The sequence below is a fragment of the Pundamilia nyererei genome, unplaced genomic scaffold (genome assembly GCF_000239375.1).
Source record: "Pundamilia nyererei isolate P.nyererei 1_Seehausen unplaced genomic scaffold, PunNye1.0 scaffold00223, whole genome shotgun sequence".
Taxonomy (NCBI): Eukaryota; Metazoa; Chordata; class Actinopteri; order Cichliformes; family Cichlidae; genus Pundamilia; species Pundamilia nyererei.
In genome coordinates, this window is record NW_005187624.1 from 363,714 (window position 1) to 377,232 (window position 13,519).

At 42.3% G+C, this 13,519-nt stretch overlaps 1 protein-coding gene across 5 annotated transcripts in view; it reads left to right on the plus strand.

Moving 5' to 3' along the window:
- The first annotated feature begins 1,494 nt into the window (after positions 1-1,494).
- The window catches only part of capn15 (calpain 15), a 41,693-nt gene continuing 29,668 nt past the window's right edge, over positions 1,495-13,519 (plus strand). Inside the window, exon 1 of one of the 5 annotated variants that reach the window (XM_005748468.1) lies at positions 1,495-1,816. Coding sequence is in view for 1 of the 5 variants with exons in the window: in XM_005748467.1 (XP_005748524.1) it covers positions 5,957-6,135 (179 nt within the window). In the remaining 4 variants the exon portion in view is untranslated. The other 4 variants (XM_005748470.1, XM_005748469.1, XM_005748467.1 and 1 more) reach the window with 4 other exon arrangements.

A 13,519-nucleotide genomic window follows, 5' to 3' on the forward strand; every position in this document is an offset into this window, starting at 1 on the left:
GCTGTTGATTCAATGAATTGTGTGATGAAACCTGCCTTGGTTTAGGACCAAAATACATCAATGACCTCCTGACCCAGTATGAACCTTCCAGATCCCTCAGGTCATCTGGATCCGGTCTTTTATCAGTTCCCAGAGTCAGAACCAGACATGGAGAAGCTGCATTCAGCTTTTATGCTCCTTATATCTGGAACAAACTCCCAGAAAGCCTCAGATCAGCTGAAACACTCAGTTTATTTAAATCCAGGTTGAAGACTCACCTGTTCTCAGCTGCATTTGAATAAAGCACCAAATCCACACTTTTAAGCTTAAATTTCAAAACTTACATTTAACTACTGATTTTATCTACTGTTCTGATTTTATCTGTTTTGATTTTATATACTGTTTTGTTTGTTTGTTTGTTAATTAGTTAGTTAGTTTATTTGCTTGTTTTAATCCATTTTAAATCATGCTTTTTATTTGTTCTTGTTTCTAATTTCTCTGTAAAGCACTTTGAATCACCTTGTTGTTGAATTGTGCTATACAAATAAACTTGCCTTGCCTTGCCTTGCCTTGCCCTTTCAGGATCTTTGAGAGGTCCTTTTTCTGCTCCTGACATGTCTGTGTAGGTGTCATCGGATGAACAAGAGGATCCGTTGATGTTTCTGTGGATACCACTCGTCTATATTTAAATAACAAAACTGGAGGGGAAACCCATTAAACCAGATATTGTCCCTCTCCCCTCTGATAGGCACTGGTGCTTTACAAACTCGAACATTAGACAACCAACCAACCACGTTCCTTGTTGACAGAAGATGGCGCTAAACATGTTTTTAAAACGTTAACTTTAAACACGTATTTCTTAAATCCAGCTTCACAGACAGTGTGACATGTATGTCAATTTTTGAGAGCAGGGCTCAGTGATGTAAAGTAGCCTTTATATGTGTAGCATTTTATGTCCCTTTAATAATTGAGATTAAATTATTTCGCATACGTTTGACAACTCTGGTCTAATAGTCCTAAAGAGATACTGAAGAGATAATCAGTGTTACTCACTCATTTGGCAGTGGTCAGAATGCTATGCCTGTAAAGCTGAAGATCATATCTTTTGCATTGCAATATTAGCCTCCCTGGCCTGGGTGGCTTCTACCGACGGTCCGAAACAATAATTTCAGATGTGGTTCATACCATTGACCACTGGATGGCGATATAGTGCCGCTAGCTGGTTTCGAGACTAATAAGATTAAAATGTACCATTTATCATAAGAAGGACCTTTGTACAGTATAAGCTAGAAAAAATGAAAGAAAAACACGAAATCTTAAAGGTTCTGCGTAAACTCGCTTTAGCGAGTCATTAAATATATCTTTATTACATATTTGCATTAGGCGACGGTGACCGTACCCGGATATCCTTGTTGAAAGACCCGCGTTAATCACGGGAAATGGAGTTTTCCATTTTGGCATTCTCCTTTTCTTCTTACGTAATTTTACTTGCGGTTAGCTTTAGATAACAGCCCTTGGTACGTATTTAGCGTACGACTTGATCGCTGTTTGCTCTTTAGAATCCCCCCCTCCTTCCTCTCCGAGCTGTTTGAGGTAAACCGACGCGGTCGCATCAGTATCGATAATACACGACGGAGTGGAAATAAGCGCACATACGCGTGTTTGACACAGATATGTTAGGTATGAGTCGACGGCAGAGAGCTGGGAGCTGACTAACGACCGGGAAGCTCGGCGAGTGAAGAACAAAACCGGGGGAGAACTTACCGTTTCCATGGCTGTGAAAAGTTAACGTACAGACGACTGAAAACGGGAATAATTCCTCTTCAGCCGAAACGAGGTAAGAACAACCGGTGCCTGAGAGTACTTCACCAAGTGGGGTAATGTCAGGGAGGGTCGGTAATGTCGGCCAAATTTGAGAATAAGAGTGTCTTTGTGTGTAAGGTTCCCCCCGGCAGTAGCAGCAGGCGGCTGTGTCCTCGTCTCAATGGGATTGTTCAGAGTTTTCGTCTGGCTGCTTTAGTGACAGAGCTGGCAGGCTTACACTTTGGACACAAATAGATTGATTATGTGAGAGAGCCTCGTGTATTTAACAGTCGGAGTTTATTCACCTCACCTCACAAGGAGAGACATTAAGTCCCCATAACAGCGCTGACATTTGTTCTTTAACCCTGCCTGCTTGGGGCAGCAGGGTTAGGGGAGGGAGATAAGGCAGGAACCAGGCATACTGCAGCCTGGGGTATACATTAACTTGCTCGTGGGCACTCCAGCTGGTTGGACAATATTACGAATGTGTGTGTGTGTGTCTTGAGGCCTGGACTGTGGCAATAGTCTGAAGTTTTGTCGTTAGAGTGTCAATAAAAGGTGTTTTGTTTTTATACCTGGAATGATCATGAAGGGTTAATTATTCCTGCTGTGCTTTGTTCACTGGTGGGAGTAAATATAGTGTCAGCCCGAACACGCTGGGTTGTGTAGAAATGACAGTTTACAATGTACTGTGAAAATCAGCTCACATCCCACCTCCTTTCCCCTTTTTTTCCCAGTGGGTCCCTGGAGATTAGAAATGAAACCTAATCTCTCTTACCCCTGTCTCTGTCTCTCGCTCTCTGGCACTAACTGTGTCAGCTGTTGGTGCTGACTTGCAGTGGAACAGGTGGTGCTTGGACAGGTGCACCCATAACAAAGGGTTGCAGTCCCTTGACTCCTTCCTCTCTTACCCCTTCTCTCTCTCTTTCTCCCTCTCCCTCTCTTTTTTGCACTCTTTAGTAACCCATCTATCTATTACAGTACTACAGTGATGATGATTTCTCCTGTCTCAGTCAGTGTGACTCAGTGAGCTTAAGTGAAACCACTCCAGTGTTGTTGTGTAAGCAGCGTTTCGTTTTTGGAAATGGAATTGTATTACTAATACAGTAAGCTCCCTGTTTACGTCTTTCCGCGAGAAGCAGTTGGTCTTGAGCAACACCCTCCGGTGTCGAGCTTGGACTTGAGTCTACATCAGCAGCTGCATTACATACTGTAGGCTTGCTTGTTCACTGGAATTGTAATTGGAACATTTCCAGACAAACCAGTTTATGTCTTTACATATTCCACTGAGGAGTCATGAAGATTACACCCTTGCAGTTACAAAAAGCTGAGGTCCAGACAGATAATTGGCCATGCAGTCAGTCTCTCCACGATCTGTAGCTCAGGTAGACTTAACTTTATTAAAGAAGAAAATGGAGAAAAAGCAAAAAAAAAAAAAAAAGGTGTGGTTTGAGCCTGTTAATGTTCTGGCCACTCCTGTGTTTTCATGTGTGTATTTTGCTGGTGAACACTGAGTTCAAAGATAGAGGAAGGGATCAGGAATGAGGGCAGCAAAGTTACATGAAGTGGAAGAGAGCAGTGGGGGAAGTTTGAAGGCTTATCTCAGTAATGTGCAGGGACAGTTGAGCAGTGATGAGTGTTGCAGTCACCGCTGTCTTCTACTTTAACCCTTCAGTGCTCTGCCTGCAAGTGACCAAAGGAGAAATCTGTCTCCGCAAACCAACAGAAAAACACATAACATTTAGGCTAGACAGCTGTAACAGTGTGTATTGTTCTTATTCTCGTGCTCTCCTACGGCTGGCATGCCTCATCTTGCCCCTGTGCTGCCGTACACACTCATTACTAACGTCGCTCCTATTCACAATAATGAGCGAGACCTCTAAAGCTTGGACTCTACTGGGGTTTATTTAAATCTCTTGAACGCAGCCTTCCAGCTTTGCTCTGCTCGCCAGGGCCAGTGCGCCTGCGCTCTACCGACACTCCAGTAATCCGCTGGAGGAGATTGCATCCTCGTCCACTGCGCTCAGGCTATCAGTGAGGGAGACTTAAAACATGGAAAAATACATAACGGGAGCATGGGAGGCTGGGAACGCGTAGCGGGACCCAGATGTAGAAGCATTATGGGGAGGAGCGGCTTTTACACTGCGAACAAGCTCACATCCAAGGCGATAACGGGACCGGGGCGAGGATGTCTCCTGATGTAAGGCAGCGAGGCTCAGCGACTAACATCCCAAACGCTGGAAATATGAGATGAGCGCACGCAGGAGTGGAACCGGCGGAAGATGGTGAAATTTGCGACCGAGTGCTCCTTCTTCTTCTTTCTCCTGCCTGGACGAACGAAACATCTTCGGGTATTCACGCTTCTCCCAAAGCCTGCGGATCGCTTCCTGCTTCATGCACATTACTCTCCATGGCCCTGTGTACCGCTGTGGAAACTGATCACCTTTTTTCTTTCTTTTTCAAATGAGTAACGCTTTGCAGTTATGCTAACAGGACTTAGTTGAAAGCTCACATACGCGTGTGTTTTTAGTGTGACGTTCACCGAACCCGTAAAGCGAAACTACGGATCCGATCCCATGCGAGCGACCCGTGGGCACAGCGATCAGCTAATACTTGATGCCTATCAAAGCTCAAGCAGACCAGGGAGCACCGGGGTGTTTACAAACTGTCGATACTCCTAAAATCACCCATGCAAATGTAGTTTGTCCCTGACGCCGTGGCTGTGGGGATACTCCTTTCCCTGTGTCGCTTCGCATGCATAGACCTGCTATGACAAACTGGCAACCCCGCATAAATCCGAGCGCAAGATGATGAACTGAAGTGGCCTGCCTAGGCTGTGGGATCAGACAGAAATTAAGCTGTGTCTCTCAGACAGAAGAATCTAGGATCATCTCCAGTCCTTGTGCTGGCACAGCACCGCAGCATGACACGGAGCATTGCTCTCGGGTGTTTACTTGGATATTGCTCAAAAGTTGAAACTGAGTTGTAAACATGTTCGTGCTGTGACAGCTGTTGAGGTAAACACGCCCGTGGCCGGTGTTGCTTTGAGATTTAATTCACGTGAAGTGCAGGGATTCTGCACATTTCCGAATTGATCTGTGTGAAATGGCCCTTCCTCACGCTTTCAAACATTATGTTTTCTCCTGTGAGAGAAATGCAGCTGGGCTGTTTTACTGGTAAACCTCCACAGCAGCTGTTAGTCAGACTGAATGTCTGAAAGGGGACACTTGGCTATTTGCATACTTGTAGTGTTGCCAACACTGCTCCCACGAAATGCGATGCATTGATTTCCTTCTTGCAAATAACTTTTGTGTGACTCTTTTTTCCCCCCCCTGCCCCTTCTACAACATCATCTGTGCCACTACTAATCTGCAACATTATCAGCTAACTTCATGGACAGTGGTGTCATCTTGGTGTCCTTTTGCGAGTTTATCTTAAACGTAACACTTTTTGGAGGTGTCTGGTTTTGTTGCTGCAAAGTTTTAAGACAGTGAACACTTTTACGTGCACACGTTTTCCTTTTCCTTTTTTTGGAGACATTTTTCCGAGCATGTGTGAAAGGAAGAGGAAGCAGCACAAGACTGTTGCTGCACAGGCTGGGGAGATGTGTGAGAATGAACACGCAAGGAATTATGAGTGGCACTATGGAAGACTTGGTGCAGAGTGTTACAAGCTTAAAGTCTACAAAAGGGAGAATTACAAGGCTTTGCTGTGAGAAAATTGTATTTTCTCCTCTGTGACACCAGCTGTTCCATTGGAATCGCCGCTTCTTGCCTCAATTTACTGTTTGAATTGAGAACTTCCACCCTGTTGTGGATACTTGGCCACCTGCAAGTTAAACTCATTTGATTACCCTTCTTCTTCTTTTTTCTATTTGCCATCCTGTTGCTGTTTTTTTCTTTTCTTTTTTTGTTATAAATACTTTCTTTCCCAGAGGGATCCTTGGTGTTATTTGAAGGAGGAAATTCTTCATATTCGTAGCTGAAAATTGCCAATGGGAAGCAAAGACCACATGATAAGGGTTGTTTGTGTTCTTCTGAAGGCTTCCTGTGTGCCCAACTGGGTGCAACAGTGGATCCCTTGTCATATTTGGTGCTTTAGGGAAATACAAAGAAAGAAAACCCCCAAAACAGAAAAAACAACATTTAGAAACTAACTTCTTATCTCCGTGGTGATGGGGAGTTCAGCCTCGTCTCTCACTGCAGAGACTGAGTCGGACCATGGCTTTCGAAGTACCTCCTACCCTTCGTCACCCCCTGTGGGCTGGCTCAGGAACAGCCACAGCAGCCCCGTGTGGGGTACCACCTTCATCACACGGCAGCAGCAGCAGCCGTTGCCTCATCGAGAGCGCAGGTAAGGGGCAGTGCTGTCTAACCAATCAAGCACTTCTCTCACATTGACCACACTCGGGTCAGGTCGGGGGCAGTTAATGGCAGCCTTAAAGAGGTATTTAATTTTTGCGATTGAGTGATGCTGCTCATTTGCGTTGTTGGCTTAAGAAATGTGCTGCGCTCTCTTTTATAGTCTTACAGAAACGCTTACTGAGGATTCGCTAACCCCTCAGCTATGGATCAAATCCACTGTCTCATCAAAGCTTATCTAATCAAAGCCTGCATTTTGATGTTTTTCTATGATGCACCCAAAATCTGACTAAGCCGGATTTGTCAAACAAAATCCCACCTCCTCCTAGCTCGGCTGTACAGTATGTGCTGCAAATGAGGCAGGGCAGAGGGGACTTGAATGGGCAGATGGAATGACCTGGGCTCAGTGAAACCAATGCAATGAAACCCTGCCAAAGGATTAATTAAAATATGAATTTAGTGTGATCATGGATATCTATTTGTTGACCCACAAAATAACCCTTTCTGTGTTTTAGAGGCTCCTCAGTTTGCCCGTCAAACATAGCTGTGAGTTTTCAGAGTAAAACACAGATTTTTCAGAGTTTTGGGTTGAGAAAGGTTTATGTGTAGCTGAACAAACTCCTTTGTGGAAGAGACAACGCTATTCCTTTTTGTATGAATAAGATAGATTCACTCAGTGCATCTGCAAGAAAGGCTGCATTAATCCATTGTTCTGGTGTGTGCCTTCTGAATCTCTGATTCGCTGTCAGAACAGCGGCACACAGGAGTTTGTGAGAAGCTTTGAATGTGCCGCACATCTGGCAGTTTTGACTGACTTTCTTCCAAAGCCTGATCTTCCCAACCGCCCTCACAGAAACCTATTTAGAAGTGTTTCCAGTTTTCCTCCTGCCTTTTTTTTCCTCTTTTTTTAAATTTATTTATTTTTTTTAGGTCATGTCTCCCGGAACAAGAACAGGCAGTTGATATCGACCGTCTGCAGTGTATTGAAGTTGTTGCTGAGTCACTCAGGGCATCATGGTCTGGTTGTTAGTTATTGATTTTCAGAGAGGCCGATCACATTTCCCCACAATGGATGTCATTATTTATTCAGCATCAGTCTCCAGTTGGGCTTTCATCTTTCTTGATTCCTGCCCACTGCTGTCGATGCTTTGCTTGCAGTTGCTCCACGTTTAACAGTTAAGTCTGTCAAGGCTTCCTTGTCTTATTGTTTCAAGGTTCTCTTGGGGTTTTTTTGTTTCCTTTTTTTTGTTTGTTTTGTTTTATTTAACCATGAAGCAGAAGTCTGGAGATGTAGGCTCTCTTTTGTGAGTGTTGTAGGCCAAGATAAGGAACCAGGCGTGTTTTTTCAATGCCCAGGCTCGAGCATGGCTCCGTAAATATTGCTGAATTCATGATTAAAACTTAAATCTGGCTCGTACTGTCAGTGTAGTTTGACATCATACAGTTTATTTGCTTTTCATTCAGCAGAATCTTTTGTTTGTGCATCTCTGTAGCAACAAGACTGTGCCTTCAGCACCAATCAGACTACACTCTCAGTCAGTCGAGTGCATGCAGTCCGTTTCTGTCTACTGCTGGAAGGCATGGAGGGACACACACACAAACGCAGACAATAGATGTTTTAGAAAGACATTGCCGTACCACTTGAACGTGCTCTCTCATCTACCCCACTCACCCTCTCTCTCATGTTCACTCACTCTTTTGTCCATGTACACACCACTGTGTGAGCCTAACAACGTTAGGCAAGCTTTGCTGAGCTGTGACAGAGCATGAAATATAGAAACAACAGTACACCATGAGCCCAGCTAAACTTCAGCAATTCTCTTACGCTTTATTCTCTAATATATTGTCCTATAAACCATTTTCTTTCCCTCCTTTTTCTTTCTTTTTTCCCCTCTACCTTGGAGACTGCATGAACAGACTTGTCCTTGAGTAATTTCAGTTTGTTTGCGTCCAGCAGTAAACCCCATTGACTTTGGGAAGTGTTTTTGTGTGCCTTGATTCAGCACCTCAGCTGTGAAGGTTCACTCATGATAACAGCCCACTTATCACACAGAGATGTGCAACATAAGTGCACTTGTGCACACTCCCAAAATGGGACATTTAATAGCATTGCTGGCTTCATTAATCCTTTAAAGCAGTGGCGTTCTGTCGTTCAGACGTTAATGTGGCTCACAGCTCAAATTCAGTGAGGGTGACAGAACTAGCCACAGTAGCCACATGATGTTATAAACTGTTTGAGATCTGATGGCGCGTCAAGTGACACTTACTGCATTAGGTACACATGAATCTTAACATGGCAGCTGTAAATTGGTAGCTAATTTGATAATTGAAGAGGGTATAGGAAACAGATCTATTGATAGTCTTTGGGACTAATATACTAATCATTAAATGTGAGGAAAAAAATGTCAGACTAAGTGACTTGGATGAAAGTAAGAAAACAAGCCAGAAGACAGAAACATTTTAGCATACTTTTAGCAATGTGGTTAAGTGTTGTCTCTGCATTTGGATTTAGAGTCTCTTAATCACATTCTTTGATAATCAGATTGTGTTTTTAAATGCGGCTTGAATGTGAAATGTGGCGTTCAGCCCAGTGCATGAAATTGTACACTGATCAGTCTGCTGAGTGTGTCTAACATTAGCTGTGCCAGCACCCGCAGCCTTCTTTCCATGCAGGTTGATATCCATGCACCTCTGCAGAATAAGCTCAACTGTCTGACGTGAAATACACAAAATTACTCTGTTTAAGGGCTGTCTACACGGGAGGACAAGAGAAGTTAAACTCTTCTCAAACTTTAGGCTACTCATTGTAATTTGTATAGTATTTTTTTTCTCTCTTGTTTTCTTTTCTAAATGTACTTGTATATTGTTCACATGTTGAAATAAATTACCAATCAATCAATCAAGCAGCTACCAATGAGAGTGAAGGAAACTATTGACTGACACACGATTGGGTTGTAAATATGTGTGTGTACACATTCTTACCCAGGCATCACAGCCTGAAGCATCCACCATATGTGTACGTGACTTTAGATCCCAATCTATGAGGTTATGACTGTTGTTCAGTGTGTAACTGTGTACAACTCTCTTCCTTCTAAGCGCACATGGAAGGATTCTAAGGCTTTCTGATGCTGGAGGTATTAAAAAAAAAAAAGGAAAAAAAGAAAATAGGCTTTTGTAAACAGCTGGAATTAACACATTTTTCCAGCTCCTCTTATTTTTTGGCAAACCGGACATTGTCATCTTTACTCTGGTCTATAACATACTCGTTACTGCAGTAAAAATGCTTGAGTAAGTAAGCTAGTATTTTCACATCTGTAATGGATCTGAGATTTCAGAGTAAAGTAAATGAAGGAAAAACTGAACATATATGAGAAGAGTTTAATGACTTTTGGAGAGGGGTTTTGTGTGTGCCTCCGGCAGCTTAATGGGGCACAAACTGTGTCTTTTGTGCTCTCTGTGCTGTTTATGTACAAGTGTGGTGCTGAACTTTACCCAAAAATCTTTTTCTTTTTTCTTAAGCGGCAGCTTTGAGACTTCCTCTTATTTGTTGCGAGAGATTCATGTGGCAGTGTGAAACAGACTGAGAAAAGGTGTCTCACGCCAAAAGTGTGAAAGTTTACATGCCTGTGTTTCAGTTTATTTATTTATTTTTTAATTTCTTACGTTGTTACTTTTCAGGTCATTCTCCAAAGCGATTTAGTGAGCCAGCAAACTCACAAATATACAGGAGAGAAATGCACACTCTGTTAATGTGACTGCTTGTCTTCAGATAAGATGAATGTTATAAAGGAAGCCAGTGTTATGCAACTTTGGAATCTCAGTCATGACGCTATTGTAATTACGGCAGCGCAGTTAAGTTTTATCACAGTGCTTATAGTGTGAAGTCACAAATGTGACTGCTTCATTGCATTTCAGCCACATACTCCTAGAATCCTACGTTACACGTCGCATTACGGGGGCCCTAAGGTCGGTGTCTGCTCTCTGCAGAGTTGCTCCCAGTCTCTGCTGTCCCAGCATGATGGATGACGGCGTTTATTGCGACCGCGTTCCACTGGCTGTGCTCTCTTTAATTGGATTAAAACAGGTCCACTTGGGCTCAACAAGCATGGTCGCTGGCCGCGTTTATGTCTGAATTATTTCAGCCTGTTCTCTCCCTTGCCGTTGCCTCATCTGATGGAGACAGGGCCGCGTCAGGACAGTCCCCAACCAGAATAGACTTGGCATGGAAGCGTTGTCTCACAGCGTGGCTTTCTGTGGAAAACAGTGCAGTGATGCAGCAGGGGAAAAGAAGGAGGAGGAAAAAAAACAAAAACGCCCGTTGGCTCTGCAAATGACATGATTCCAGATTTCCCCACTCTTGTTGCCATGGAAATGTGTAGCATATGTTCAGTAACCTAATTCCACTGGGCCCAAGATAAGACAGCACATAATAACCTGTCTGTCTCGCACAGAACGAAAACTCTGCTGCTGCTGAATTACACCTATGGAGAAAGGGTATAATTCACGTTAATGTTAATGGTTTCACGTAGAAACTAGTGCTTTCCCGTGGCAGGTGGTTTTTGCTGGTCTGCCTTCCCGGGTTAGATTTGTGTCGCAGTAACAGGGGTGGAACTGTTTTAGAAGTTGCCCCCGGGCTCAAGGCACAGTTGCGTCAGCAGTGTCCTCGGCCCCTTCAGATTTGGGTGCCCCCAGGAACTTCAGATTAGCTCTGTGCCCCTGCCATCTCTTTCCCTTCTTCCTCTCTGATTCTGGAGCTTCCTGCTAGCTTCCTGCTTGCGCTCGCTTTGCTCCATTACTGATGTCTGTTGCAACCCAGTCAGACAGTTTCCTCTGTTTAAAGATTCAAATGTCTGAAGCTGTCTCCACCGCTGACAGATTCACCCATCAAAAAACGAGCGCTGGTCGTGAAATATTCACCGAGGGCACAGCGAGAGGTCAGAAGCCGCTGTTATTGTTTCATTCCTTTTCTCCATTTTTTCCTTTCTCACTGGTATTTGCAGAAGTGATTGGTAGTTCTTAAATCAGTGTGATAATACATATATGGTTTGAGTCCTTCATCATAAGTAGAGTGAACTAAAAAGTGAGAATACAAATGTTGAAACTGATCAGAAATTCACACACTGATTTACTCTGTTTACACAATATAACCTTTGCTTCTAAAGCTTCCAATAATATTTAGGTTTCATAACAAGGGAATGTGTGTTTAATTTTTAAAGTTGCTCTCAGTGTATAGTTTCTCCCGTACTTTCTGGCTGCCTAAGGGCAATTTCTCAAAAGAGCTCGTCTGGTATGAGTCTTTGTACCACTGTCAACATCTTAAAATTGCCCATCTTAATGTTCTATCTCAAGAAGTCTTGGAAAGACTTAATTAAAACTTTCTGAATTATATTTCTATTGTCCCGTGTGATTAAGGCTTTGCTGTCCCCAATCCTTTGTATCACGTCACCAAGTTTCTCTTTAACTGCTGGTGCTCTAGATTACTGCAAACAAGTATCACTTAATGGCTTATCTCTGCAAAAAAAACCCATAAGGGTTGATGTGAGTGAGTCATATTCATCACAGAATTACCTGTCATGTAGGGAAAAAAAACAGGTTCCTGTTAATTGGTGACCCTGACTCATCAGTTTCTTCATAAAACAGAAAGAACTTCCATGTAACAGAAATGTATCTTTATTTTTTTTTTAAGGAGGAACACGTACTCTAGTCTTGTAAGTGAGAACAGTACTTTAATAAAGTCAAAAAGTTCCTGTCTGTGAGACTGTTACAGGCAGGCTGCATTCATTACTGATGGGGGTTAAAATAAATTCTCGGTTTTCTCGAGTGTAGCAGAGATGGTGTAAAAGTGCTGATCTAATCCCCGTCACAGCACACAGGGTGTGTTCAGAAGCAGCAGAATGTTTCAGCTTTCATTATCCATTTTTACAGCTCGTCTGATCCAAGGACATATTGGTGTCTGATAGGTCTCTCTTTTTTTCTCTCCAATAAAAAGCTCTGTGCTGTCGAAGAAGAGTTGCCACTCCTACTGCCTGCCAGTACTGTTTGCATGTAAGAGGTAAAAAAATATTATATAAAAAGTACAAATAGGAATGCCAGGGCTCTGAAACCCTGCTGACAGTTATGAAAATCACATCACCCCCATTTTCTCTTCTACTTTAAAAACATCTATCTGTTCATCTTCAAGTGCACAGCAACCAAGACTTTTTTTCTAACATTATATAAGTTTTAAGTTTCTATATTTCCACTTCTCTCCCTGCGCTCACTCAAAAAAAAAAAAAACCCATCTGAATATTTACCACCAGAGAAGCCTCACTTTGAGCGCGTTTGTGTGGGAGCTACATCTGGAGCCTGTCTTGCAGTTCAAAACAGTCACGCTCTCCTGAGACATCCAGGCTTACATGGCCTATTAAAGTCATTCCTGATAAACTTGCGTTGTAATAAAACTGGTTTCCAAGAAAGTAAAACAACTGTGGAGATTGTTTACATTCGACAGACCTTATCATAGGAGTTTAATCCTGTGGGAAAATAAGCTTTGGCAATTTAAAAAAGTATAACACACCGGACTGCACTGTAGCCTTAATTATTTGCATTATTGATCATTTATTAGGTTTAACAGACCTCATGTTAGTGCAAGGAAGCCCTGATATTGAACTGTCGATGGAGACATTTATATTGAGTTATTGATTGATGCTTTTACTTTGAATTACACTGTAAAATGAGAGAAATTGATTTTAACCCTGTAAAGCCTGAACCATGAAAAAATTACCAGGAAATTCAAGTTTGTTTTTGCTTTCTTTTTTTTTTAATAAATTGAGTATTTAAAAAATAATTATAAAAAGAAATTAAACTAAAATTTTTATATAGATTTTAGTTTGTATCATTTTACATCCAGTATTTTTTGGCAATTTATTATCCAAAAAATTATAGTGCAATTAATTTGGGTTTTTGGAGGGAATAAAAATCAAACATGATGTAGTTTTTGAGACTTCCATCAGAAATGACACAATTTGGTGTTACAGGGTTTAAAGTATTGTGACATAGTATACAAAAAACAGTCCAGAATGTCCCAAAAGGTTGATTCTGTTCATCTGGACATAGTGTTTTCAGCGGTGAGCTCCTCACTGCCCCATTGTTCATTCAGTGGGCTAGTTTCAGTCACTGTGCAAATGTATTGTTTATAGGGTTAGGAAAACCTGCAGTCAGCTGAGACTGAAGAAGTCACTTGGATGAATTGTTTCTCCCACTGAAAACACTTTGTCCAAATGAACAGAACCAACCTTTTGGGATTTACTTACCTGGATGATTAAGCATGAATTATTGGGGTTTAATAACAATGCAAATAGTCAGTTGCAGCATATTCTTAAAGTATGAAATTAAAA